The following is a 25,931-nucleotide window of genomic DNA, read 5'->3' on the forward strand; positions in this document are numbered from 1 at the left end:
AAATATTGAGTTGCATCTATGTTAGCCCCTTCTTGTTTACAATTTTACCTCAGTTAAAATGAAAACAAACACGTGAAGGAACTTAAAGCAGAGTCTGTCCACGACTGAAGATCTCAGCATCCTCTCCAGCGATGAGCCTGGTGGGACCATGCGATAAAACCCATCACTGTACAATTTGTTTTGTGTTGGTCTCTGCATGACCCGTGTGCTACTCCCAAAAGGCAATTATCTTTGTAGCTTCCTTATGTTTTATTTCAAATCTGTCTCTAGAGCATGTGTCCTCTGTAATAACCAACAGAATCGTGTCTCCATTATGTCAGCATTCCTCATGTACTATGTATGCAGAGCCTATCTCACACAGGACAGGGCCCAGTTCTTTGATGCAGAACAAGTGTGGAACAAGTCAACCATAGAAGGTTTTTTGGTGCTGCCTCCAGCTCCCCCTGCGTGCTGGGTCTCCCAACTTTCAACAACAACCGCAAGAAATTGCTCACGGTCCCAAAATGTAGGCATTGTGAGGTCCATAATGGACGACAAGACAGATGGCTTGTTTTTCTATGTGCGGGAAGATACAGCCATGAAACCTGCATTGATAGGTGTGAAAGTGTTATGAAAGGTGAACTGGGGAGTTTAAGGGGACTGAGAGAAATCATACAGTGTCAATGACTTTTTTTAAAAAAAATAAATATTTATTTTTGAGAGAGAGAGTGCACGAGCAGGGGAGGGGAAGAGAGAGAGGGGACAGAGGATTCCAAGCGGGCTCCATGCTGACAGCAGAGAGCGTGATGTGGGGCTAGAACTCACGAACATTAAGATCATAACCTGAGCTCAAGACCTGAGCCAAAGTCAGATGCTTAAATGACAGAGTCGCCCAGGCGCTCTGGGAATGACATTTTAACGCGCGACTCAATTGGGCTGCAGGGCCTCAGAAGAGGTGTGTAGGTGAGAGATTTAGATCAGGATGGGGACTAAATGAGAAGTTACTAGGATTATGGTCCAAAGCTTCATTTATCCCCGAGGGGCATGAGAGTTCTGGTAACTGAACTTGGTTCTCAGTTGGCCACTCTTAGTAAAAAAAACAAACAGTTTATTTCAGGAAAGAGGATAATTTCTGAGAACCTAGATTTTGGTTCTTGGGTTTACCTCTTTCAGAGAAATCCTGGCATGCTGTGCTCCATGAGTGAGATGCCTAGAATTCAATATGAGAATGAGATCAGGGAGGATCTTCGTGTAGTATAATTTACACCCAGATTTTATAACCTGGCATTATATGATGGCCCTGCAACATGCTATGTATATGCCTTGAGGAAAGTAACATGAAATCTCTAAGCCTCAATTTCCTTGTCATAAAAAACATGAATAAGAAGGGATGCAAGGATGATTTCGTAACCGCAAATCAATCAGTGTGATGCATCACAATAACTAAGTGAACGATAAAAACCATATGATCATCTCAGTAGATGCAGAAAAGGCATTTGACAAAATTCAACGCTCATTCATGATAAAAACTCTCAGCAAACAAATCCACAGCTAACATCTGTTGCATTTCAGTACACTAATAATGAAGTACCGGGAAGAGATATTTAAAAAACAATCCATTTACAATTGCACCAAAAAGAATAAAATACCTTGGAATAAGGGTAACAAAGGGAGTGGAAAACCTATACTCTGACATCTATAGGACATTGATGAAAGAAATTAAAGAAAACACAAGTGGAAAGATGTATTATCCTCATGGACTGGAAGGACTAATATTATTAAAATGTTCACAGTACCCAAAGCAATTTACAGATTTCAATGCAATCCCTATCAAAATACAGTATTTCTCACAGAACTAGAACAAATAATCTTAAAATTTGTATGGAACCACAAAAGACCCAAAATAGCCAAAGCAATCTTGAGAAAGAAGCACAAAGCTGGGGATATCACAATCTCAGATTTCAAGCTATATTACAAAGATATAGTAGTCCAAACTGTATGGCCCCAAAATAGACACATAGATCAATAGGAAAGAATAGAGAGCTGGAAATAAACCCATGCTTGTATGGTGAACTAATCTATGACAGATAAGGCGAAAACATACAGTGGAGAAAAGGCAGTCTTTTCAATAAATGGTGTTGGGAAAATATATAAAGAACTTATACAACTCAACATCAACCCAAATAATCCAGTTAAAAATGGGCAGAAGACATGAACAGACATTTCTCCAAAGAAGACGTCCAGATGGCCAGCAGAGACATGAAAAGATGCTCAACATCGCTCATCAACAGGGAAATGCAAATGAAAACCACAATGAGATACCACCTCACACCTGTCAGAATGGCTAAAATAAAAAATAAAAAAATAAAAAAATAAACCAAGAAACAGTAAGTGTTGGTGAGGATGTGGAGAAAAAAGAACCTGGTGCCCTGTTGGTGGGAATGCAAACTGGTGGTGCAGCTACAGTGAAAAACAGTAAGGAAGTTCCTCAAAAAATTAAAAATAGAATTACCGTATTATCCAATAGTTCCACTACTGGGTATTTACCCAAAGAAAATGGAAGCACTAGTTTGAAAAGATGTATGTGCTCCTATGCTCATTGATGCATTATTTACAACAGGTAAGACATGGAAGCAACCTCAGTGCCCTTCAACAGATGAATGGATAAAGAAGATGTGGTATATATGTATAATAGAATGTTACAAATTTCCAGAGATAGAACAAAGCCTGCCACAGGCAGAAACTCACTACATATACCATAAACCGAAGTGTGTGGGTGAATTAACAAACAGGAAACCCTCCTTTCGCTCTGTTCTGCGTGGTCACGAACGCTTCCTTCCACCGGCCATACTGACCTGAAAAATGGCTGCCATCACATTAGTTGGAAAGGCACAGATGAGTCTGTATTACTTTTTCTCACAGAGAGTGGGACCAGTACAATTTTTAGAATTGCGAACACTCCGTGCCTTTCTGCCTCATCGAGCAAAAAGTGTTCAATACTTTCAGCAACCGTATGTTGCTTTCTGATGCTAACCCAAACAATGCCGACACCCATGGAGAGCCAAGGCAGTGAGGTCAGAAGAGCCACAACCATACCTGTGATCTTACCTTCCATTCCTCTTACGGATACTAATAGAGGTGTCAGGTTATGGCTTCCCCATATCCCAAATCCAGCTCCCTTCCTACTCATGCCCCTGGCTAGTGTGTCTCCAGCATTCTTTCTTCCATTCCTAAGTGCAGCTATTCTAAGTGCCGTTAAGCCCTCCTCGGGTCTGTTGGTGATTAACCAGCCACCGAGCAGACTCTGTCACCTACCTGATCGAAGAAGACAGAGTTGCAGTCAATTCTCACGTGCCCGTTTTCCGCATATTCTTCGTCCTGAGATGGGGAAGGACTCAGAACATACCGCCCAAATCTGCTGCTTTGGCCTTTTGATTCTTTAGAGCTGAAAGCACTTGGGAAACAGCAGACACAGGAGGAGCTCTTACCTCCCTCTTTCTACCGAAACATAAGTCATAAAATTGCCCATGACAAAAATGTTCCTCCTGTGCCAGAAAAAGGAGGATATTCTTATCCATAGAGACTGGGAGTTGATACCGGAACGGACCTGTACAAACTTAATGAAGTAACTTGTAGCCCAGAGAATTTTTTCCCTTAGTTTCCCCATATACGTCATACCCCCTGTCTCACAAATTACTGCCCTCAGTCCCAGCCCCTTCATTGTGCCTCATTCCCACAATTTACTGTGCATGTGTGTGTGCGGTAAAAAGCTATATAAACTTTTAGGGCCAATGGCTTCTTTGAATCCTCATTTTCTTTCTGAAGACTCTCATGTGCCTGTAAAAATATCAAATAAATCTGTGTGTATTTCTCCTGCTAATCTGTCTTATGTCAGTTTGATTCCTTTTTAAAAAATTGTTTTCAACTTATTTTTGAGACAGAGAGCGAGCGAGAGCTAGCACAAGCGAGGGGGGAGGGGGGCAGAGAGACAGCGGGGACACAGAATCCGAAGCAGGCTCCAGGCTCTGAGCTGTCAGCACAGAGCTCAATGCGGGGCTCGAATCCATAAACTGTGAGATCATGACCTGAGCCGAAATCCCACGCTTAACCGACTGAGCCACCCAAGTGCCCCATGTCAATTTAATTCTCAGGCCACCCACAGAACCCAACAGGGCAGAGGGAAGTTTTCTTCCCCTGAAGATACATGCCCTTCCCCTCCCATCTAGTACCCACTCCTGTTCAGTTATACCAGAAAATATTTAATCTACTTCCTCTTGTTCCATAACTAGGAAAATTCCATGCAATGTACCTTCACTGCTTGGAATACAGACTTGGAATCATATCGGCTCCCCTTTTTTTCGGGGGAAGTACCAAATTTAGCAAATGTAAGTACAGTGAATTTGTATTTGTATTCAAAAAAATTTTTTTTAAACGTTTATTCATTTTTGAGAGACAAAGACAGAGCGAGAGGGGGTGGGGCAAAGAGAGAGAGGGAGACACAGAATCTGAAGCAGGCTCCAGGCTCCGAGATATCGGCACAGAGCCCGACATGGGGCTTGAACCCATGAACCGTGAGATCATGACCTGAGCCGAAGTCAGATGCTCAACCGACTGAGCCACCCAGGCGCCCTGTATTCGTATTCAAATAAACGGGGAATAACTTTAGTATAACTATGGTCTATGCCATATTTTGGACATACTTATCCTAAAATATTATTTGTTATGTATCAGAAATTTGAATTTAATGGGACATCCTGTATTTTTTTCCAGGTTGCACATAAAAATACAAACCCTCAAGTAAGTAGAAATGTCCCACAAACAAATAATTTTCAAACTAACTATGTGCCATGCCACATTTGGGATATTATTATACAAAAATACTTGCTGTTTATCTGAAATTCAATGTTAATTTAGCGTCCAAGATATTATCTGGCAACCCTATTGGTTCAGCTTCTGGAATCACCCAGAGTAGGGGAGCACGTGCCCAAGGGTTGACCAAGGACCACACAGAATTCATGTATCCTGGTTCCATGCCTCTTGCACCCCAGGATCCTCTAAGAGTAAGCGAGAGCTTATATCTTAAAGACAGAAAGATGTCCAAACAATGCACAGAAACCACCAGCTGGAGATGATGCCACCCTTGAATGGCCAAAAACAGGCCTCCTAAGATGAAATGTCTGGAACTCCTGGCATGGGTGGCCAGAGTCGTTCTCATGGCGCTGTCCACTCTGAAAAAATACACAGACGGGATTTGGAGTTCAAACAAAGGTGGGATGTCAATGTCAGAGTCAAGGCTTGGAAAAGGTACAAGGCCAGAAGTGTTGACTTACTGAGCATACAACTATTTGCAAAGGTGGTCAGGATAGAAAGTCCAGTCAAGAACCCAGAGAGCAGGAAATGATATACCTGCCGCACAGGTGTCAGTCACGGCGAGCTGGCAGAAACCCCATCTGAGAAATAACTTCCTCCCAAACCTGAAGAGTAAGTATATAGGTTCGATGACGGGAATGACAGCAGTTTATGGTAAAAATAAGTGTGAAAAGAAAGGCATGGCCATTTGGGTGATGTGTTATCAAATGAAACTTGAGGCTTGAAACAAAGAATCAACAGAGGGGCGCCTGGGTGGCTCAGTCGGTTAAGCATCTGACTTTGGCTCAGGTCATGATCTCACGGTTTGTGAGTTCGCGACCCCCCCGTCTGCCTCTGCGCTGACAGTTTGCAGCTGGGAGCCTGCTTCGGATTCCGCGGCTCCCTCTCTCTCTTCCTTTCCACTGCTCACACTGTGTCTCCCTCTCTCTCTCTCAAAAATAAATAAACGTTACAAAAAATTTTAAAGAAAATAATCAACAGAGGTCATCGGCAACAGATCTTTCCAGAAGCAACCCGCCTGTTTGCAAAGAGGTACCGAGTGTCACAGTTTCTTCCCCCATCTGTTACCAGTAGATCTTTGACACCAGTTGAAACTCAAACAAGGCACGTTGCAATATTGGGACTGTTAGCACATCATAAATATTCCTTGTATGAAGAGATGCCTTTGGCGCAGGAGAGAGTCTGTGTGGTGGCCAGAACTCAGTGGATCCATATCTGTTCTGGGGTCTCAGGGGCCCTGAAAGCTAAGGCTAAGCTGATGCAAAGGCTTCCTTCTGTTATTGATCTCCAGTTTCACGCCATAGTGGCCAGAAAAGATACGTGATAGGATTTCGATCTTCTAAAATTTTCTAATACTTGTTTTGTACCCTAACATGAAGTCCAATATTTCCTTATTGATTTTCTATCTGGATGACCTATCCATTGTTGAAAACGAGGTATTTAAGCTTTTTAATTAATTAATTTAATTTCTTTCTTTCTTTCTTTCTTTTTTTAGAGAGAGAGAGTGCACAGACGAGACAAAAGGGGTAGAAGGAAAGAGAGAGAGAATTTGAAGCAGGCTCCACGCTCAGCACAGAGCCCAACATGGGGCTCGATCCCACGACCTCGAGATCATGACCTGAGCTGAAATCGGGAGTTGGTCGCTCAACCGACTAAGCCACCCATGCGCCCGAAAGCGGGTGTTTAAATCCCCTACTATTGTTGTTGTCTTCTTCTCCCTTTATATCTGTTAGTATGTGCTTAATATTTTGTATCAGTTTAAGGCATAGAGCATAAAGACTTGAATTACATATATTATGAAATGATTACCATGATAAAGTTAGTTAACAGTAATCGTTTCATAAGGACACAAAAAGAAAAAGAAAAAAAATTTTTCTTGTGATGAGAACTTCTAGAATCTACTTTCTTAGCAACTTTCACATATATCATACAGCAGTGTTAACTGTAGTCAGCATGTTATACTTTTTTTATCCCCAGTACTTATTTATCTAATAACTGGAAATTGTTCCTTTTGACCACCTTCATCCAATCCCTCCCAACTGCCTCGCATCTGGTAATCACAAATCTGATCTCTTTTTCTACGATTTTTTTCGCAGTCCACATTAAGTGAGATGTTATATAGTATTTGTCTTACCCTGTCTGACGTATTTCACTTTAAAAAATGCCCTCAGGGTCCATTTATGATGTTGCAAATGTCGGATTTCCTTCCTTTTTATGGTTGAGTGATATTCCATTCAACTTCTTTATGCATTCACCCATCAATAGACACTTAGGTTGTTTCCATGTCTTGGCTATTGTAAATAATGCTGTAATGAACGTAGGAGTATAGATACCTCTTCAACACAGTGTTTTTGCTTCCTTCAGATATGTACCCAGAAGTAGAATGTTTGGATCATACGGTGGTTTTATTTTATTTTATTTTTTTTAAAGGTTTTTTGTTTATTTTTGAGACAGAGAGAGACAGAGCATGAATGGGGGAGGGGCCAAGAGAGAGGGAGACACAGAATCGGAAGCAGGCTCCAGGCTCCGAGCCATCAGCCCAGAGCCCGACGCGGGGCTCGAACTCACGGACCGCGAGATCGTGACCTGAGCTGAAGTCGGACGCGCAACCGACTGAGCCACCCAGGCGCCCCACGGTGGTTTTATTTTTAATTTTTGGAGGAACCTCCATACTGTTTTCCACTTACATTCCCACTAATAGTGTATGAAGGTTCCCTTTCTTCTGTATCATCACCAGCATTTGTTATTTCTTGGGTTTTTGGGGTTTTTTTTGTGTTTTTTTTTTTATGATGGCCACTCTAAATAGGCATGAGGTAATCTTGATTTACGTTTCTCTAATGATTAGTGAGGTTGAGCACCTTTTCATGTACCTGTTGGCCATACTTAGTTCTGTAGGAAACCATGCAGTTTTCTAAGTCTTTCATGGTGGCTAAACCATTTTGCATCTCCTCCAACAATGAAACAGAATTTTTGTTGTTCTATGTCCTCACCAGGGTTTGGTGTTGATAATGTCCTGGATTTTGGCTTTTCTAACACATAGGTAGTGATATCTCATTGTTGTTTTAGTTTGCATTTCCATGATGACCCACGATGTGGAACATCTTTTCATTTGCTGATTAGCCATCTGTATATCTTTGGTGATGTGTCTGTTAAGGTCTTTGGCCTATTTTGAAATCAGGTTATTTGGGTTTTTTTCATTGCTGAGTTTTAAGATTTCTTTGTCTATTTTTAGGTAATAATCTTTTAGCAGATGTGGGTTTTTTTTCTTCCAAATGTTTTCTCCCAGGTCTGTCGTCTGTCCTTTCACTCTCCTGCCAGTGTATTTCGCAGAGCAGAAATTGTGAATTTTAATAAAATTCACTCTTCGTTTCTTTCTTTCATGGAGCACACCTTTTGTGCCGTATTTAAAAACTTATAATCAAACCCAAGTTTGTTTAGATTTTCTCCTATGTTATCTTCCTGTAGTTTGATAGGGTTGTGTTTTGCATTTCAGCCTGTGATCCTGGGTTTTTTTTTATGTTTTAAGAAAAATTTTCATGTTTATTCATTTTTGAGACAGAGAGACAGAGTGCGAATGGGAGAGGGTCAGAGAGAGAGGGAGACACAGAATCTGAAGCAGGCTCCAGGCTCCGAGCTGCCAGCACAGAGCCTGATGTAGGGCTTAGACTCATGAACCGTGAGATCATGACCTGAGCTGAAGTCAGACACTCATGTCTCTGTTTCAGCTTGCTCCTTTGTCAGAGATCAATTGCTTGTATTTATACGGGTCTATTTCTGGGCTCTCTATACTATTCCATTTATCAATTTGTCTATTTTTTCACCAGTACTATGCTGTCTTGATTACTGCAACTTTATTGTAAGCCTTGAAGTCAGGTACAGTCCCCTAACTTTATTCTCTTGAAATCTGAAATTGTGATAGCTCCAGCTTTGTTCTTTGTCAAAATTCCTTTGGCTCTTTGAGGTCTTCTGTGGTTCTATACAAATTTTAGGATTATTTTTTCTAGTTCCATCCATCAATGGATGAATGGTTAAAGACGTGGTATTTATACACAATGGACTATTACTCAGCCATAAAAAAAGAGCAAAATATTTCCATTTGTGACAATACGGAGGACCTCGGGGGTATTATGCTATGTGAAATAAGTCGGATGGAGAAAGACAAATATCATGTTGATTTCACTTATTTTTTTAAAATTTTGTAAATGTTTATTTTTGAGAGAGAGAGAGAGACAGACAGACAGAGCATGAGCAGGGGAGGGGCAGAGAGAGAAGGAGATGCAGATCCGAAACTGGCTCCAGGCTCTGAGCTGTCAGCACAGAGCCCGATGCAGGGCTCACACCCATGAGCTGTGAGATCGTGACCTGAGCCAAAGTCCAACCCACTCAACCAACTGAGCCACCCACGCGCCCCATCGTGGGATTTCGCTTATATGTGAAATTAAAACAAGACCAAACAAACGAACAAACAGCCAAAACAAGCAGACTCTTAAACACAGAGAACAAATTGGTGGTTGCCACAGGGGAGATCAGTGGGCGAAAGAGAAAAAGGGGATAAAGAGGTACAAAGTTCCAGTTGTAAAATAAATGAGTCATGGAGATGGAAAGTACAACGTAGGAAATAATAGTCAATGGCGTTATTTTAATGTTGCACGGTAGCAGATGGTGACAACCCTTACTGGGTTGAGTTGTTGAATCCCTATGTCTATGCCTGAAAGTAACATTTTATATCAAGTATGCTTCAATTAAAACAGGCAAAGGGTGGCAGTAGAGTGGTGGGGGGAGGTGTGGAGGTGGCACTTGGGTCTTCCGGTGTGCCCACCGCCAGACAAGGGCTCCTCCAACTGGGGGGAGTCCCAGGGGTCCATGGGTGGTCCTCTTGCCTCCTGGGGCAGACAGCAGGAGATGCTTTCCTGTAGTTCTCCTGGCCTTAGTTCCCCTTTATTTCCCTCCTCACCCTCGTCACTGCTGTCCTTCTCCAGAGCAAACAATGGTTCTTCTAGCTACCGCCAGACCCCCACGGCTGCAGTCACCGTCCTCGTGCAGTTGCCAGGAGGGTCACGCTGGATTGCTGCCAGACCAGTCACCACCTTCTCTGCTGTCACCGGGTCTGCTGCTGCCAGCTCCATTACCACTTCTCTCGTTCTGTCGTCTCCTGGGCAGTCCAGTCCACCCACCTTGAGGTGCTCAGACGGATGGGTCTCACGGGTGTCCTGGTATGCTGTGCAGAGGCACTCTTTATTTTATTTTTTTAAAAAAAACATTTACTTATTTTTGAGAGAGAGAGAGATAGAGGAGAGAGAGAGAGAGAGAGAGAGAGAGAGAGAGAGAGAAAGAGCACAAGCAGGGGAGGGGCAGAGAGAGAGGGAGACACAGAATCTGAAGCAGGCTCCAGGCTCTGAGCTGTCAGCACAGAGCCCGATGCTGGGCTTGAACTCACGAACTGTGAGATCATGACCTGAGCCAAAGTCCAACACTTAACTGAGCCACCCAGGCGCCCCCCCCCCCCCTCCAAAGCACTCTTTAGAAAGGGTATGGTTGTCTGATTAGCTGCAAATCAAAAGGGAGAGGAAAAAGGAATGATGCTGATGGTCCACTACTTAATATTTGTCACAGCAAGGATACAGTTCAAAATCTCCTGATTGGTGAAGGACCATAGAAAATGGAGCCCTTTACCAAGGATGTGGAAATCTTTCAAGTCTTCTCAGATGAGACAAACTTTGGAGTTAACCAGTAAGTGTTTTAAAGTGGTAGCATAAGTATATCCTCAAAGACGGAAAACAAAAAGTGCTTTAATGCCGTATGAAAATCACAGCTGAGGGGCGCCTGGGTGGCTCAGTCGGTTAAGCGGCCGACTTCGGCTCAGGTCACGATCTCGTGGTCCGTGAGTTCGAGCCCCGCGTCGGGCTCTGTGCTGACAGCCCAGAGCCTGGAGCCAGTTTCAGATTCTGTGTCTCCCTCTCTCTCTGCCCCTCCCCCGTTCATGCTCTGTCTCTCTCTGTCTCAAAAATAAATAAATGTTAAAAAAAAATTTAAAAAAAAGAAAAAGAAAAAGAAAATCGCAGCTGAGAAACCGGCACTCGTGGGGGAGAAACTGACACACACAGACCAAAATAATTGAAATTCTAGAACTGAAAAAGTATAGTTACTTTTCAGTAGGAAAAAAACTACCGTATAGACTTAGCCATGGGGACACAAGGGAGAAGACAGAGCAATAGAAGCTATAGAAAATGATGAACAGAAACATGCTTTTAAGAAAAATCAACACAGAGCCCCAGAGTGCTGTACCCCAAGAGCCAGCAAATACTTCCTTCAAAGGACCAGATAATTCTTATTTGATGTTTTGTCAGCGACATACCATATTTATCAATGTTCTTACTTGTTCTCTCTTTTTTCTTTTAATATTAATTTTTGTGTCTCTTTTTTACTATAGGAAAATATCCATAAAATAAAATTTGCCATTTTAATCACATTTAAATGTGCAAACCAGTGATATTAATTACATTCTCAGTGCTGTGCAACCACCATGATTATCTACTTCTAAAACTTCTGTCACTCCCAACAAAAATTCTGTGCTCATGAAGTAGATCTCCCTGGTTGTTGGTCGCCTCTAATCTATTCTTTTTCTCTATGAATTTGCCTTTTTTGTATATTTCCTATAAGTGGCATTATATTTGTCCTCTCGTATTCTTCTTATTTCACTTGAGATTTGTTTGTAATCTAAATGTGAATATTCACATGGAATATCTTTTCCCCTCCTTTCTCTTTCTATTTATTTGGGTCTTTAGAACCCAAATGTATCAATCTCTCAGGGCGCCTGGATGGCTCAGTCAGTTAAGCGTCCAACTCTTGATCTTGGCTCAGGTCATGATCTCACGGTTCATGAGATCAAGCGCCGCATGGGGCTCCGCACTGAGCGTGGAACCTGCTTGGGATTCTCTCTCTCCTTCTCTCTCTGCCCCTCCCCCGCTCACATCTTTTTCTCTCTCTCAAAATAAATAAACAAACATTAAAAACACACAAAAAGACCAAAATATGTGTCTTGCAGACAGTATATGTAGTTTTCAGCATTCAAGTCTTACACGCCTTTTATTAAAATTAAACATATATTCTTTCTGATGTGATCGCAAATGTTATGATTTATTCTGTTTCACTTTGGGTCCATCTATTGCTAGTATATAGAAACATCATGATTTTTTTGTATTTGGCACCCTGCAACATTGAAGAATTCATTTATTTGTTCTTATAAATTTTAGTGGATTCTTATTGTGTGGGTCTCAGCCAGGTAATGGTAATGGTATTATCTTGGAACGCCAGGGCACTTGCCTGGTCCCATATTACTTGTGGCGAGCCCCCCTCCCCGGACATTTCCTTGACAAGGGCCAATGTTCTGGACAGACTGGACCTTAGGACTGTTACTATGATTGCAAGGTGCACATAGGGCTTCTCTAGGAACCAACACCATTCTTATCAGAAGAAAAATTTTAAAAAGGAAAAGTTATTTGAAGACTAGTCTTATGAAAAAGCATTACAATCTCCCCCACAGGGGTGCCTGGGTGGCTCAGTTGAGCATCCAACTTCGGCTCAGGTCATGATCTCACAGTTTGTGGGTTCAAGCCCCGCACCGGGCTCTGTGCTGACCGCTTGCTCAGAGCCTGCAGCCTGCTTCGGATTCTGCGTCTCCTTCTCTCTCTCTGCCCCTCCCCGCTCATGCTCTGTCTCTCTCTGTCTCTCAAAAATAAATGAATGTTAAAAAAAAATTTAAAAAAAAATCTTCCTCACAAATATTAGTGAAAAGTTTAAGCCATCCGAGCAGGTGACCTTAACTTATTCCATCAGCCAGAAACATGATTTGGATCCAATGTGTCTTTTATAAACTAGTGGGTTTTGCATTATCACACCTGGACCATGGCTCAAACTTTAAAATGAAAGCCGTAAGATCTCTCTGCATCTGGGGGTGTGTGTATGGATGTCTATGTATGTGTGTTATAAATGTGGGATTTTTTTTTCTATTTCCCAGATCTATTGGCAAAATTAATTTTTGGTTGAAGGACAGACAAGCACTTACATGAATCAAGTATATTCTTTTTTTTTTTCTTTTCCATATTTGGTTTGTTTTTTGGTTTTTATTTATTTATTTATTTATTTTATTTTTTTCAATATATGAAATTTATTGTCAAATTGGTTTCCATTCAAGTATATTCTTAGATATGCAGAAACTAACCTAAGTGTTTTTCAAATTCACATGATCTAGAATAATCTTCAGTAAATAGAAGGTAGTTTACATGTGTAGGTTTAATTAAAACAGGTCTTTCTTTAGCATTATTAGCATTAAGCACGACGCAGATGAAAAATTCTTATTCCACCTAGGTTTTACTAAAGGTCACATAAGCTCCTGTTATCTGTTACAGGATTTGTTAGCAAGAAAATAACTTAAGACCACAGCTGTTTAATGTCTCGTGAAATCTTCATGAGTGATCTAAACATAATTGTGGAAACAAATAGCGAAATCAATAGGTGTGAGATAAAAGCTTATAAATGACCTTTGCAACAATAATTATGCATTATGGTATGTCTACTTAAAAATAGTTTCCAAATTTCTTTTTTTGTAACTTGAAATCTTGAAGATATATGGAGACAAGTTAAATGATGGTGATTCACTGAATATCTAAATCATTTCCAAATAATATAAAATACAGAAACATTACCGGACATTGGTTTATCCTTTTTTTTTTTTTGGCTTCCTTTTACAGAAGAGCTAAAGATATTGGGGTCTATTATTAAACGTGCTTTGTGCCACATTGGAAATTTTCCTGCGAGGAAAAGTAAACTGCTAGAAATTAGGAAATGTATTTATAAATCTGCCAACCCACAGAATACCAGTGTAATAGGCATTCCACAACTGCCTACTTATTTGCACTAGGAATTAAAGATTATAGGTGTGCTCGGCCAAAGAGCCAGAGGTTGGGCCACAGTGACCTTGGGACCCCTGTGTCTGAGGGCGGGGCGGGGCGGGGGCGGGGGTTGCTGCTTTTTACTCAGGCGCTCCCCCTGGTGTTTATTTTTGGTATTGTGGCCTAGCTGGTGCTGTAGTAAATTACCACCCTTGGTCTCCATCTAGTGTCTCTCTGTGGTACTGCATATTCTGGTGACTTCTCAGAAACCCCTTAAAATTGGGCATACAATTTTCTGATTTTCCTCCCCAGAAAGAATACGGGAGTTAGTGGTTTCCTAGCCCATGCACCCCAGTGTTAAGTGTGGGGAGGGACCCTGACCAGCCAGAGTGGAGACCGTGAGGAATGCCCTACTGGTTGATGCAGTTGGCCTCATGGTCATGTGGGGTGCAGGAATCTTCTAGCTGGCTTTTGAATTCTCATGGGAGGAATTTTGTCATTTGGTCGCTGTTAACTTTGTGAGGAAGGCAGGTCTAGGGCTCCTTATTCTGTCATCTAGTTGATGTCACTCCCAGAATTCATAGAATTTTCACTTTGACTTGGTTGCTAGCGAGCTCCTAAAGAAAAGCGAGAAAAATCTTATTGGAAACTGGAAGAACGAGGCTTCTTATTATCTAGGGCAGAAAGCTTAGCAACACTGTCCCTACTGACACATGGAAAGCAGACAATGGGCTTCATGAGCTGGGTGACATAGCTAAGATCATTTTCAAGCGAAACATGGAAGAAGCCATTTGATTTCTTCTTGCCGATTTTAGGAAAAAGTGAAGGGAGAGAAACAAATTGAATCAAGAACTACTAAAGTAAGAAGATCCAGGACATGACAGTTTTCTAGGCAGCAAGTGAGCCACAATTTAGGATTGGGTTCTAAAGAAATACCAAATCCAGGATACTACCAGAAAAACATCTTTCTACACCAAGTGGGGATGTAAGTATGAAACCATCTGAAAAGACCTCGGAAGGATCCAGGTGTGGCCACAGAATAGGATTCAGCCGCACAAAGTCCCTTTAAAGAGACTGAATTGTGCCTGACAGATCCTCTTGATAAAAATAAAATGATTTTATGAAGCTTCTTCATGTTGAACTCGGCTGATGATGCGAACATGGAGAAAGAGCACATACACAGCAACTGAGGATTGTTTCGGTGGTCTTTAAATCTCTAGTAAAACGCTTCCCTTCCTGGGATGAATTTATGTCACCTGCTAAGCAGCTAGGGATAGAAATATGGGAGCTATCACTTCTATTAGGGGCCTTGCACCTTGAGCCTGGATTTATCACTGAAATACGATAATGAGACACTCACCCAGGTTCAGATGGACCAGTTTGTGCAATCTGCAGAACCAGGCTACTGGGGACGATTATATTTTTCTCCTGCTCCCCAGACAGTTACATATGCTCTTGTGTTTCTGGAAAGTGATTCCATTCCTGGGCAACAAAACTCACAGAAGCATAGACACAAGCTAAGGTAAAGGCTCTTTAGGTTATGGGACAGTTAAACAGGCCAATGAAAGATCCACTCCATAGGACCATATGTATCTGATCATTCCATCAGGGGTTACCCACAGGAGCGATTGAGAGTTTACTCATCAGGGATATTCTCTCTGGGTTTCAGTCCAGGGGATGGCAGTACAGTTTTAAGAGCCAGACTGAAGATCATCAGTGACCTCTCACATTTACAGCACACAGTCTAGCTCCCCTCGGTAAGGTCAATGCCGTGTGGCCTAGTATTGATCCAAAGGCTTTGATGTGATGTCTCTGGTCAAACTTTATTCCCTTCAGCAACAAACAGAACTGGGGCAAAGTCCAAAATCCAGCAGCTTCTGAGGAGCACCGGAGACATTACGCACTGATCAAGGTGTATTGGGAGAATTTACGGCAACCAAGGAATTTTGTTCATATTTTGGGGATATCGAGGAACCATCTGCTGTGCTACCAGGGGGTATTGCATCGGAAACTGACTTTGATGGGATTTGGAAGTAACTTGCAGATTGCACAATGGACCGATGCAATTTTGTAGGTGGGACTTTGGGGACCAATACACATTCAAGCAGTGGTGATTAATACTGCTGAGTATATTGTGAGAATAGATGTGTTCTCTATGGGTGGTACTTCTCGCGATTGCCGGGGACGTGCCCAGTGGGAAAATGTCATAATTCGAAGTGTGTTAGTAAGATGAGTGTACTCCAGGAACCACCTGTCTTCCCCAGGATTGTCCTGTAGTCCCTTCGTATTAGTAGAGGATACCATGGTAGAGGGAAGCAAGTGACTGCGGTGATCGTGGAGATAGTGGAGAAAGAGAAGCTTCATAAAACTATCCCATTATCACAAAAGCTTGGTGTGGTAAACCAAAAAGTCTGTTGAGGGGCACCTGGGTGGCTCAAGCGGTTGAGCGTCCCACTTTGGCTCAGATCGTGATCTCATGGTTCATGAGTTCGAGCCCCACATGGGGCTCGCTGCTGTCAGCACGGAGCCTGCTTTGGATCCCCTGTCCCCCTCTCTCTCTGCCCCTCCCCCGCTTGTGCTCTCTCTCTCTCAAAAATAAATAAAACATTAAAAAGATTTATTTTGGGTGCCTGGGTGGCTCAGTCAGTTAAGCAGCCGACTTCAGCTCGGGTCACGATCTCGAGGTCCGTGAGTTCTAGCCCCGCATCGGGCTCTGTGCCGACAGCTCGGAGCCTGGAGCCTGTTTCGGATTCTGTGTCTCCCTCTCTCTCTGACCCTCCCCTGTTCATGCTCTGTCTCTCCCTGTCTCAAAAATAAATAAACGTTAAAAAAAAAAAAAAAGATTTACTTTAAAAAACTTTTAAAATGTTTTTATTTTATTTTTGAGAGAGAGAAAGAGAGACAGAGTGTGAGTGGGGGAGGGATAGAGGGAGAGGGAGACACAGAATCCGAAGTAGGCTCCAGGCTCTGAGCTGTCAGGGCAGAGCCTCACGTGAGGCCTGAACTCAGAGACTGCGAGATCATGACCTGAGCGGAAGGGACGCCCAACCAACTGAGCCACCAAGGCACCCCCCCCCCAAAATGTTTTTCAGTCCAATGATACTTGATGCCCCACTGTGGACTGCTGAAGTTTCCAACTGTGGTTGTGGATATTATAAAGTCATGGAGTCCATTGTGCAGACTGAAGACACGTGGTAAGTGAGGATGACATCGCAGGGGTGCCTGGGTGGCTCAGTAGGCTGAGGGTCCGACTTCGGCTCCGGTCATGATCTCGAGGAGGTTCATGGGTTTGAGTCCCCCCGTGGGGCTCTGTGCTGACAGCTCAGAGCCTGGAGCCTGCTTGGGATCCTCTGTCCCCCTTGCTCTCTCTGCCCCTCCCCTGCTTGCGCTCTCTCTCTCCCTCTCTCAAAAATGAAAAAAAAACATTAAAATTTTTTTTTAAAAAGTGGTGATGACATTGCTAATGCCTGTTATAAGACAGTTTCTCATTGCCTTTGGGGTTCTGGTGAGGTCTGAGCCTTCCTGGACCACCTCCCTGGGAACAGAGCTGCGGACTATAGACCACATCTTGCTGGTTGTCATTCCTGTGCCTTTTGATCTCCTGGAAGGCATTTGGCAGGAGAAAGGCAAAAAAATCCAAGCCTGATTGACTTTGTTTCAAGTTCTGAGGCCCACGGGATACCTAGAGGCCTTGCAGGACAGCTAGTAAGAGAAGAGCTTGTGGAGTTGAGGGTCTAGGAAGCCTAAAGACGGAGGCTAGATAGCTCCGATGTGGAGGATTTGGGAAAATAACGAACGGATTTGCGATTTTCCACCAGCCGGGAGGGACTGAGCGCGGTACCATTTCGTTGCGGGTAGAAGATAAAAGCGTGATGTCGCAGGTGCACACGTGGACTCAGAACCGCTACATCGGCTTTTACGTTTTTCTTTTTCTCACTTCCTCTTTGTATCCCGGGTTCCCAGCATATTGCTGGGGAGCTGTTATATGCTGCATAAGTGATTACTGGATCAATTAAAGACTTTTAAAGCTCTTCATCATGACACCATCCTGTGTGTTGAACGTTCAATAGCATGTGTTATTTTATAACTCTGCCATCGGTTGACAGATCTCTATTTACAAATCTTTGGTCTTTTGGAAAGACCAAAGGATGCTACTTTAGTTTGACTGTCTTTAAATTCCAGTGGCTTTGTAGACTTTTTCATAGCTTTATGATTAGGAGACTTTTTTTTCTTTTGAAAAGTATATGCTCCTGGCTGTTAACTACCTAATACTAAATTATGTATTTTTTATGCATATTTTTAGATATACATATTAATATATAGTCATTTTGAAAAAATTTCATTTCTCTTGCAATTTACTTTTGATGATACGTTAGAATATTTTAAAATGTTGCATTATCCTTTTTAAACTTAGAATACAAACAATTTAAATCTCATAAAAGTACAGCACTAAAAGTGAATAGCTTTTATCACTCTTATGAATATTATTTTAGATTTTGCCTATTTCTCTAGGACTTGTCAATGGAGGTTTTAAATGAGTTTTCAGTCCAATTTACCTCTGCTTACATTCCTGGCGTTTGCTTGACTATTCAGAACATTTTTTTCAATCCCAAGAGCTCATAGGCAGGTTTTGTACTGAATAACATGGCTTAATTGTTCCACTTATCTCTTTATTTATTTACTTATTTATTTTTAATAAAAATTATTATTTTTATTTTTAATTTTTATTTAAAATCTTTATTTTTAATTTTTTTAATGTTTATTTATTTTTGAGAGAGAGAGAGAGAGAGACAGAGCATGAGCAGGGGAGGAGCAGCGAGAGAGGGAAACACAGGATCCGAGGTAGGGTCCAGGCTCCGAGCTGTCAGCACAGAGCCCAGTGCGGGGCTTGAACTCACAAACTGTGAGATCATGACCTGAGCCGAAGTCAGAGGCTTAACTGACTGAGCCACCCAGGCTCCCCCTCCACTTATCTTTTTAATTGCATGGAATATATTTTTTTGGCTTAGAGAATAAAATGAAATTATTAAGCATTTATTTATAAAGTGAGTTAATGGCACTTATGTAATCATTGATTTCTACTAGTGATTTACGATGCCCAAATCATCAAGTTTTAAGTATTATACATGCTACCATATCGTTCTGGACTTCTTTTCATTTTTCTTTTTAAAGTTTATTTTTTATTTTTGAGAGAGAGAGCGAGTGCAGGAGGGACAGAGAGAGAGCGGGACAGAGGATCTGAAGCAGGCTCCGTGCTGACACCACAAGAGCCCAATGCGGGGCCTCGAACTCAAGAACTGTGAGGTCATGGCCTGAACTGAATAAGGGGCTGAGCCACCCAGGCACCCTGTGGTCTTCTTTTGATTTGCAAATGCATCTGCTGTTGGTGTTTAGACACTCGCATCTCATTCTGGCAAACGCTGCCCCCCAAACCTGCCCCACCCTCCCTCTATGAGCCTCATTTTCCTGAATCAGCTTGTCTAGTATTAATTTGCAGTTACCCTTGGAACTCTTTCCTGAGCTGTTCCAAAAGAATGGAGTTTTCCATGGTAATTACTCCATCAACTACTCTACCATTAATTGAAGCAGAAGCAATGTCTTTTTTTTTTTTTTTTTTTAATTTACCTCCAAGTTAGTTAGCATGTTGTGCGATAATGATTTCAGGAGTAGAATCCCGTGATTCATCCCCTACATATAACACCCAGTGCTTGTCCCAAGTGTCTTCCTCAGTGCCTCTTGCCCATTTAGCCCATCCCCCCAGCCACAACCCCTCCATCAATGCTCATTTGTTCTCTATATTTAAGAGTCTCTTAGGGTCTGTCCCCCTCCCTGTTTTTATATCATATTTGCTTCCCTTCCCTTATGTCCATCTGTTTGGTACCTTAAATTCCACATATGAGTGAAGTCATATGATATTTGCCTTTCTCTGACTGACTAATTTGGTTTAGCATAATAGCCTCTAGTTCCATCCACGTTGTTGCCAATGGTGAGATTTCATTCTTTTTGATCGCCCAGTAATACTCCATTGTATGTGTATGCCACATCTTCTTTATCCATTCTTCCGTCGATGGACATTTGGGCTCTTTCCATACTTTGGCTATTGTCGATTGTGCTGCTATAAACATGGGGGTGCGTGTGCCTCTTTGAAACAGCACACCTGCATCCCTTGGATAAATACCTAGCAGTACAATTGCTGGGTCGTAGGGTAGTTCTATTTTTCATTTTCTGAGGAAGCTCCATACTGTTTTCCAGAGTGGCCGCACCAGTTTGCATTCCCATCAGCAGTGCAAAAGGGTTTCTCTTTCTCCTCATCTTTGCCAACATCTGTTGTTGCCTGCGTTGTTCCTGTTAGCCATTCTGACAGGTGTGAGGTGGTATCTCATTGTGCTTTTGATTTGTATTTCCCTGATGTTGAGTGACGTTGGGTATTTTTTCACGTGTCTGTTAACCATCTGGATGTCTTCTTTGAAGAAGTGTTGATTCATGTCTTTTGCCCATTTCTTCACTGGATTATGTGTTTTTTGGGTGTTGAGTTTGAGAAGTTCTTTATAGACTTTGGATACGAACCCTTTAACTGATATGTCATTTGCAAATATCTTCTTCCATTCTGATGGTTACCTTTTAGTTTTGCTGAATGTTTCCTTCACTGTGCAGAAGCTTTTTATTTTGATGAGGTTCCCAATAGTTCATTTTTGCGTTTGTTTCCCTTGCCTCCGGAGACGCGTTGAGTAAGAAGTTGCTGCGGCCAGGGTCAAAGAGGTTTTTGCCTGCTTTCTCCTCGAGGATTTTGATGGTTTCCTGTCTTATGTTTAGGTTTTTCAACCATTTTGAGTTTATTTTTGTGTCTGGTGTAGGAAAGGGGTCCAGATTCATTCTTCTGCCTGCCGCTGTCCAGTTTTCCCGACACCACTGGCTGAAGAGACTTTTTTTCCATGGGATAGTCTTTCCTGCTTTGTCAAAGACTGAGTCCTTGATTTCTCTTTCTGTTACTTCATTATTGGTGTCTGGGATTGCAACCAATTTCTGTGTATTGATTTTATTTCCTACGACTTTGCTGAATTCATGGATCAGTTCTAGCAGTCTTTGGTGGATTTTTTTGGGTTTTTCATAGAGTATCACGTCATCTGCGAGGAACGAAAGTTTGACTTCCTCCCGGCCGATTTGGATGCCTTTTACTTCTTTGTGTTGTCTGATCGCTGAGGCTAGGACTTCCAACACTATGTTGAATAACAGTGCCAAGAGAGGGCATCCCTGTCATGTTCCTGACTTTAGGGAGAAAACTCTCAGTTTTTCCCCATTGAGGATAATACTAGCGGTGGGTCTCTCGTATATGGTTTTTATGATCTTGAGGTATGATCCTTCTACCCCTACTTTCTTGAGGGTTTTCATCAAGACAGGATGCTGTATTTTGTCAAATGCTTTCCCTGCATCTATTGAGAGGACCACGTGGTTCTTGTCCTTTCTTTTATTGATGTGATGTATCACGTTGATTCACTTGTGGATATTGAACCAGCCCTGCATCCCAGGTATAAATCCCACTTAATCGTGGTGAATAATTCTTTTAATGTATTATTGGATCCGGCTGGCTAGTATCTTGTTGAGAATTTTTGCATCCATGTTCATCAGGGATCTTGGTCTGTCGTTCTCCTTTTTAGTGGGGTCTTTGTCTGGTTTTGGATCAAGAATCAGTGTCTTTAATACTATCCCATCTTTCTATCCAGAAACATGCTGGAGGTCTACAATTTTACATATATTTTACTATGATTCCTTTAAAAATATTATGACTTTTAATATACAGAATTGTATCACTATGTGGTGTACCTGAAATTAATATAACGTTGTATGTCAACTAGACTTGGATAATAAAATCTTTTTTCAAAAGTATTACGACTTTTCTCAAACTTCTTATTTTGATGGATTGTAGATATTTTATCCATAGTTACTTAGTCCTGCAATCGTAGATGGGATCTGTTATTCCATTCTATCTTTTTATTTTATTTTACAAACTTTTCCAATTTCTGGGAACGGTCCTGATTTTCCTTCTTCTATCTTACTATTTGAGTGGCAGTTATTTCCTGGAATTCCTTAAAACTGTGTCACTTTCATGAAGGGATCTTCCTGCTTTACTTTTCTTGAGGCTTTTCTCCTGGTAAAAACACAATGAGACCAACAAACAAGCACAAAAGTGAGAAGACCTCAAGTCAGCGTACATGTCCTGCATTCTCCAGAGCAAGCTGATTCTTGACCCACCAGTTTTGATAAAATCCGTGACCCCTGCCCCAAGGGTTTGAAAATTTTTCTGAAGACCAAGTTTCCGGGGCAGGATCTGGGAAGGCAGCTTTGGTAGTTTCGATTCTCACTTTTGGACGACAGAGGATCCAGACGCCAAAGGGATTTGGAAAAGGCAAGGGCAGTATGCAAAGTTTTAAAATCCTCTCCAATTCTTGATCACTTAAAAATACCTAGGTTTACTACTTTCCTTCTTTTCTTAACAGGTTCATTCCTAGTGGACCCAGATGGTCTGAATGTCACAGACCACATAACAGGACTTCTCTGAGATGTATTGTCATCTGTGGGAGGGGCTCAGGTCCTCTCCCTGATCTCGCTCAGATTTCTTCAGTGGCCAGGACAGTCCACAGGCCTACAGGAACCGGCAGCCCCGGGGAGCTGACTGCACTCCCCGGGCTGGGGGCTGCCAGGGTCTGAGGGATGAGAGTCTGGTGTTTGGATGTGTGCATGCTTGTGAAATGCCTTCAGGCGTGTGTATGTCACACAAGGTCACCTAATGTTGGCCCCTGCAACCACTAAACCCACTGATCTAGGGAGCCATGGGGGAGTCTGAGGTTAGTGGCAGGAATGATGAGGCTATAGCTAAACCAGAGGCACTGGCCACATGGAACAGTCCAGGTCTAAATCTTTCCCTGGGAGGGGCAGCTGGCTGGCTCAGTCAGTATGAGCAGGCAACTCTCGATCTTGGGCATTTGGCTTACTTAAGTCCCACATTGGGCATTTGGCTTACTTAAAAAAGAAATGTTCACAAATCTTTCCCTGGGGACAGTGACCCTGAATGATGGCTTGCCTTCCTCACTACAGACCTAGAGCACACAGCTCCCCTCAGGGACAGCCAGGGGGTTTACTCACTCCTTTTCCACATCCTGGATGGAGTCAGGCAGAGGTTGATTCCTGGTTTCAGGAAGGAGTGAGACAATAAGACCAGCGAGGATGGAGAAGATTCCATACGTGATCCAGGGCAGGTGGGGGGAATACACAGTTAGGATCATCAAGAGGGGAGACAGCGCTGCCCCAATATAAGCAGCAATCCCCAGGATTCCTGTAACAGTTGCCCTTGGGGTGCAAACAATACAAAAATAATTTGGTATAAATCCACACATGTAATTGGTGATTTATTATTTTGCTTTGATTATGAGAGATACCACAACAGTGCTTAGATACATGAAGGTTGACAATATACTCTTACATTTCAAATATGCTCTGTCATTTGCTGGCAACTTTTTTCAAGTGCCATTAGGACAGATTTTCATTATTTAAAAACTACTCTTATCCGTAGTTCAGTGGATTTTGTGGTTCAATAGATTAGGTGAGGGGATACGTTAAAAAACTCAACATGGTGCCTAGCCAAAGCAGATTTTAATAATTTCTGGCTGCAATTTTTGTTATTGCCAATGCTATTATAACTGATGCTTTGGATAATGACTCAGTTTTCTTCCTGCTCTAAATGTTCACTAGCTGGGAATGGTCTGTGTTGCCCCTACGGGACCTTCCATGAGATTTGTACCTGATTATGGTAGGGATTAGTTCGTTTCCATGGGTAGAAGAACTCACAATAGCTGCTGCAGAAACTCCGACTCCCAGGGATGACAAAGAAAGACGCAGGGTCTGCATTTCTGGAGAGGAAGACCAGTGAGACTTGGGAAGAAAATTAGAGCCAAAGGAACCACCATCCACCAAATGATAAATGAAAAAGACACAATTAGAATATTCGCATGTGTTAGACGCATCGCAGGGAAAGCGCACAGGGCAGAGAATGTCTAGTGACGAGTAGCTGAGAAATGTGACCGATCTGTATGTTACAACTTCAACAGAGATGAAAAAACCTGAGTTATTTTCATTACCTCTCTCTTACATGGCAGAGATTTGCCAAAGATGGAGAGGGGAACGTGAGTTTGCTTTCATTAATTCTGCCCAGTGTCTCCCTCTGCCTTGCATGTACAAAGTAGGACTGTGATAGGAATACTTACTGAAGGATGTGAAACTTATCCACATCCTTGAGAAGTTTAAGCCCTGGGTACACAATATTGACGTAGGGCTAGTACTGCAGTAGAATAATAAAGGAACAGGAGTTTCAGGGCACCTGGGTGGCTCGGTCGGTTAAGCATCTGACTTCGGCTCAGGTCATGATCTCATGGTTCGTGGGTTCGCGCCCCATGTCAAGCTCTGTACAGACAGCTCAAGAGCCTGGAACCTCCTTTGGATTCTGTGTCTCCCTCTCCCACTGCCCTCCCCCTCTCACTCACTCTCTTTCTGTCTCTCTCTCAAAAACAAATAAACATTAAAAAAAAATAAGAACAGGAGTTTTATGGTATGGATAAGCTGGAGTGGAACTCGATCTAGAGTGCTATGTGTTAAAATCTTTTTTAATGTGTATTTATTTGTGAGAGTGAGAGACAGAGCATAAGCAGGGGAGGGGAAGAGAGAGAGGGTGACTCAGAATCCGAAGCAGGCACCAGGCTCTGAGCTGTCAGCACAGAGCCCGACGCGGGGCTCGAACTCACCAACCGTGAGATGGTGACCTGAGCCGAAGTCGGACAGTTAACCGACTGAGCCACCCAGGCATCCTGATCTAGAGTAATATTTGAAGATTTAAGAATAAAGATCCGTATTAGGGAAAAAATAGTTGGACTGTGGAGACCCCTGGAAGAAAATTTCAGGGTTCAGTTTTGTATTCGATAATTTTAAAAAATTTCATGAAACCATTATATAACATTGGAGTAAGCTGTGTAGTCCAGCAGCAAACATGTATCATTGCTGACATCCAGGATCAGGGCACAGCTGTCCACTTGGGATCCTGTAAAGTGTACAACTTTGCTGGGAGTTGAAGCGTGGAGACCACCTGGGTTCCCCTATTCATTACATATGATCATTTCATTTAGCGAAATTGATTCTAAGAGAGGCTTTAACTCCTTAACTGCTTATTCCTATGGTATACTTCTCCACCTGGAGACAAGATACTTTGATTTCCTTGAAGTCAAAAAGTTCCCAACACCAGGATGGCAGTGATGGTGACCTAATACAAGACTAGACATCAGGGAGTAAATTGTCACTGAAGCTGTAGTAACCAGAAAGCAACCAGGCAGAGGAAGTGATGGTAAATTGTGTCCTCATATGGGACACAATTATATATAATGGACACAATACCATCATTTAGAATTACAAGCGTGATTGGTCATAGCCAAAGGGCAAGTGGTCCACTGCTCTCCTAGAGAAACTTTTAGGAAGAAATGGTACCAATTACCAGATACTTCTCACATGTGATGAGGATAGCCATATGTCCGAGCCAACGTGTACTGACCTTTGACTCTTTCCCAGCCACCACGTTAATGGTAGAATCTGTCCTAAATCCTCAGATTGGTTTTAGGGGATCATTAGAAACATATTCTCCCTTTCCTTGTGTGAGCACAGTCCCTGAGTCCCTGAGCTATTTCCTTTCTTCAACCTGTGCTCTTTTCTCACCTTTGGGCAGAAATGTGGTGATCAGAATGGAGATTCCAAGGAAGGAAAAGAAAATCATCTGGCATATTCGACGGCCTATATGATTCAGTGCCAAAACCGCAATATAACTGGATGGGATGTTGACTAGGCCAAAGAGAACCTGGGACAGGAAAACATTGCTTCCAATGTGCTGGATGTGGAGAATCAGGCCATAAAAAGACATGTAGACTGAAAACCTGTGGAACCAAAGAAAAAGATAGACGTCATGAAGTTTAGACCTTATTCTACAAATGACAATCGTAAATATTGTCAGACAGGCAGCCAGTGGTTGGTGGTAAAAAGGCATGGTCTGTTTTATAGAATATTCTACATGGTAATGATTTAAAGACTGTCATAAAATACTGCATGATGATGGAGGTCATAATTGTTACCCTTTTTTGGTGGGTGAGGGTACAGTTATTA

General features: G+C 42.3%; 1 protein-coding gene across 5 annotated transcripts in view; it reads right to left on the reverse strand.

Moving 5' to 3' along the window:
• Window positions 1-18,516: 18,516 nt before the first annotated feature.
• The window catches only part of LOC106981763 (organic anion transporter 7-like), a 36,837-nt gene continuing 29,422 nt past the window's right edge, over window positions 18,517-25,931 (reverse strand). For 2 of the 5 annotated variants that reach the window (XM_053203023.1, XM_015079919.3), the window contains 4 exons: window positions 25,491-25,705; window positions 23,536-23,644; window positions 22,881-23,084; window positions 18,517-21,885 (listed from right to left, as the gene is read on the reverse strand). In XM_053203023.1, coding sequence (XP_053058998.1) covers window positions 21,825-21,885; window positions 22,881-23,084; window positions 23,536-23,644; window positions 25,491-25,705 — 589 coding nt within the window. In that variant the 3' untranslated portion in view covers window positions 18,517-21,824. Of the gene's footprint in view, window positions 21,886-22,880; window positions 23,085-23,535; window positions 23,645-25,490; window positions 25,706-25,931 lie in introns of those variants that run through there. The other 3 variants (XM_015079920.3, XM_053203024.1, XM_053203025.1) reach the window with 3 other exon arrangements.

Source organism: Acinonyx jubatus, chromosome D1 (genome assembly GCF_027475565.1).
Source record: "Acinonyx jubatus isolate Ajub_Pintada_27869175 chromosome D1, VMU_Ajub_asm_v1.0, whole genome shotgun sequence".
In the NCBI taxonomy this organism is placed as follows: Eukaryota; Metazoa; Chordata; class Mammalia; order Carnivora; family Felidae; genus Acinonyx; species Acinonyx jubatus.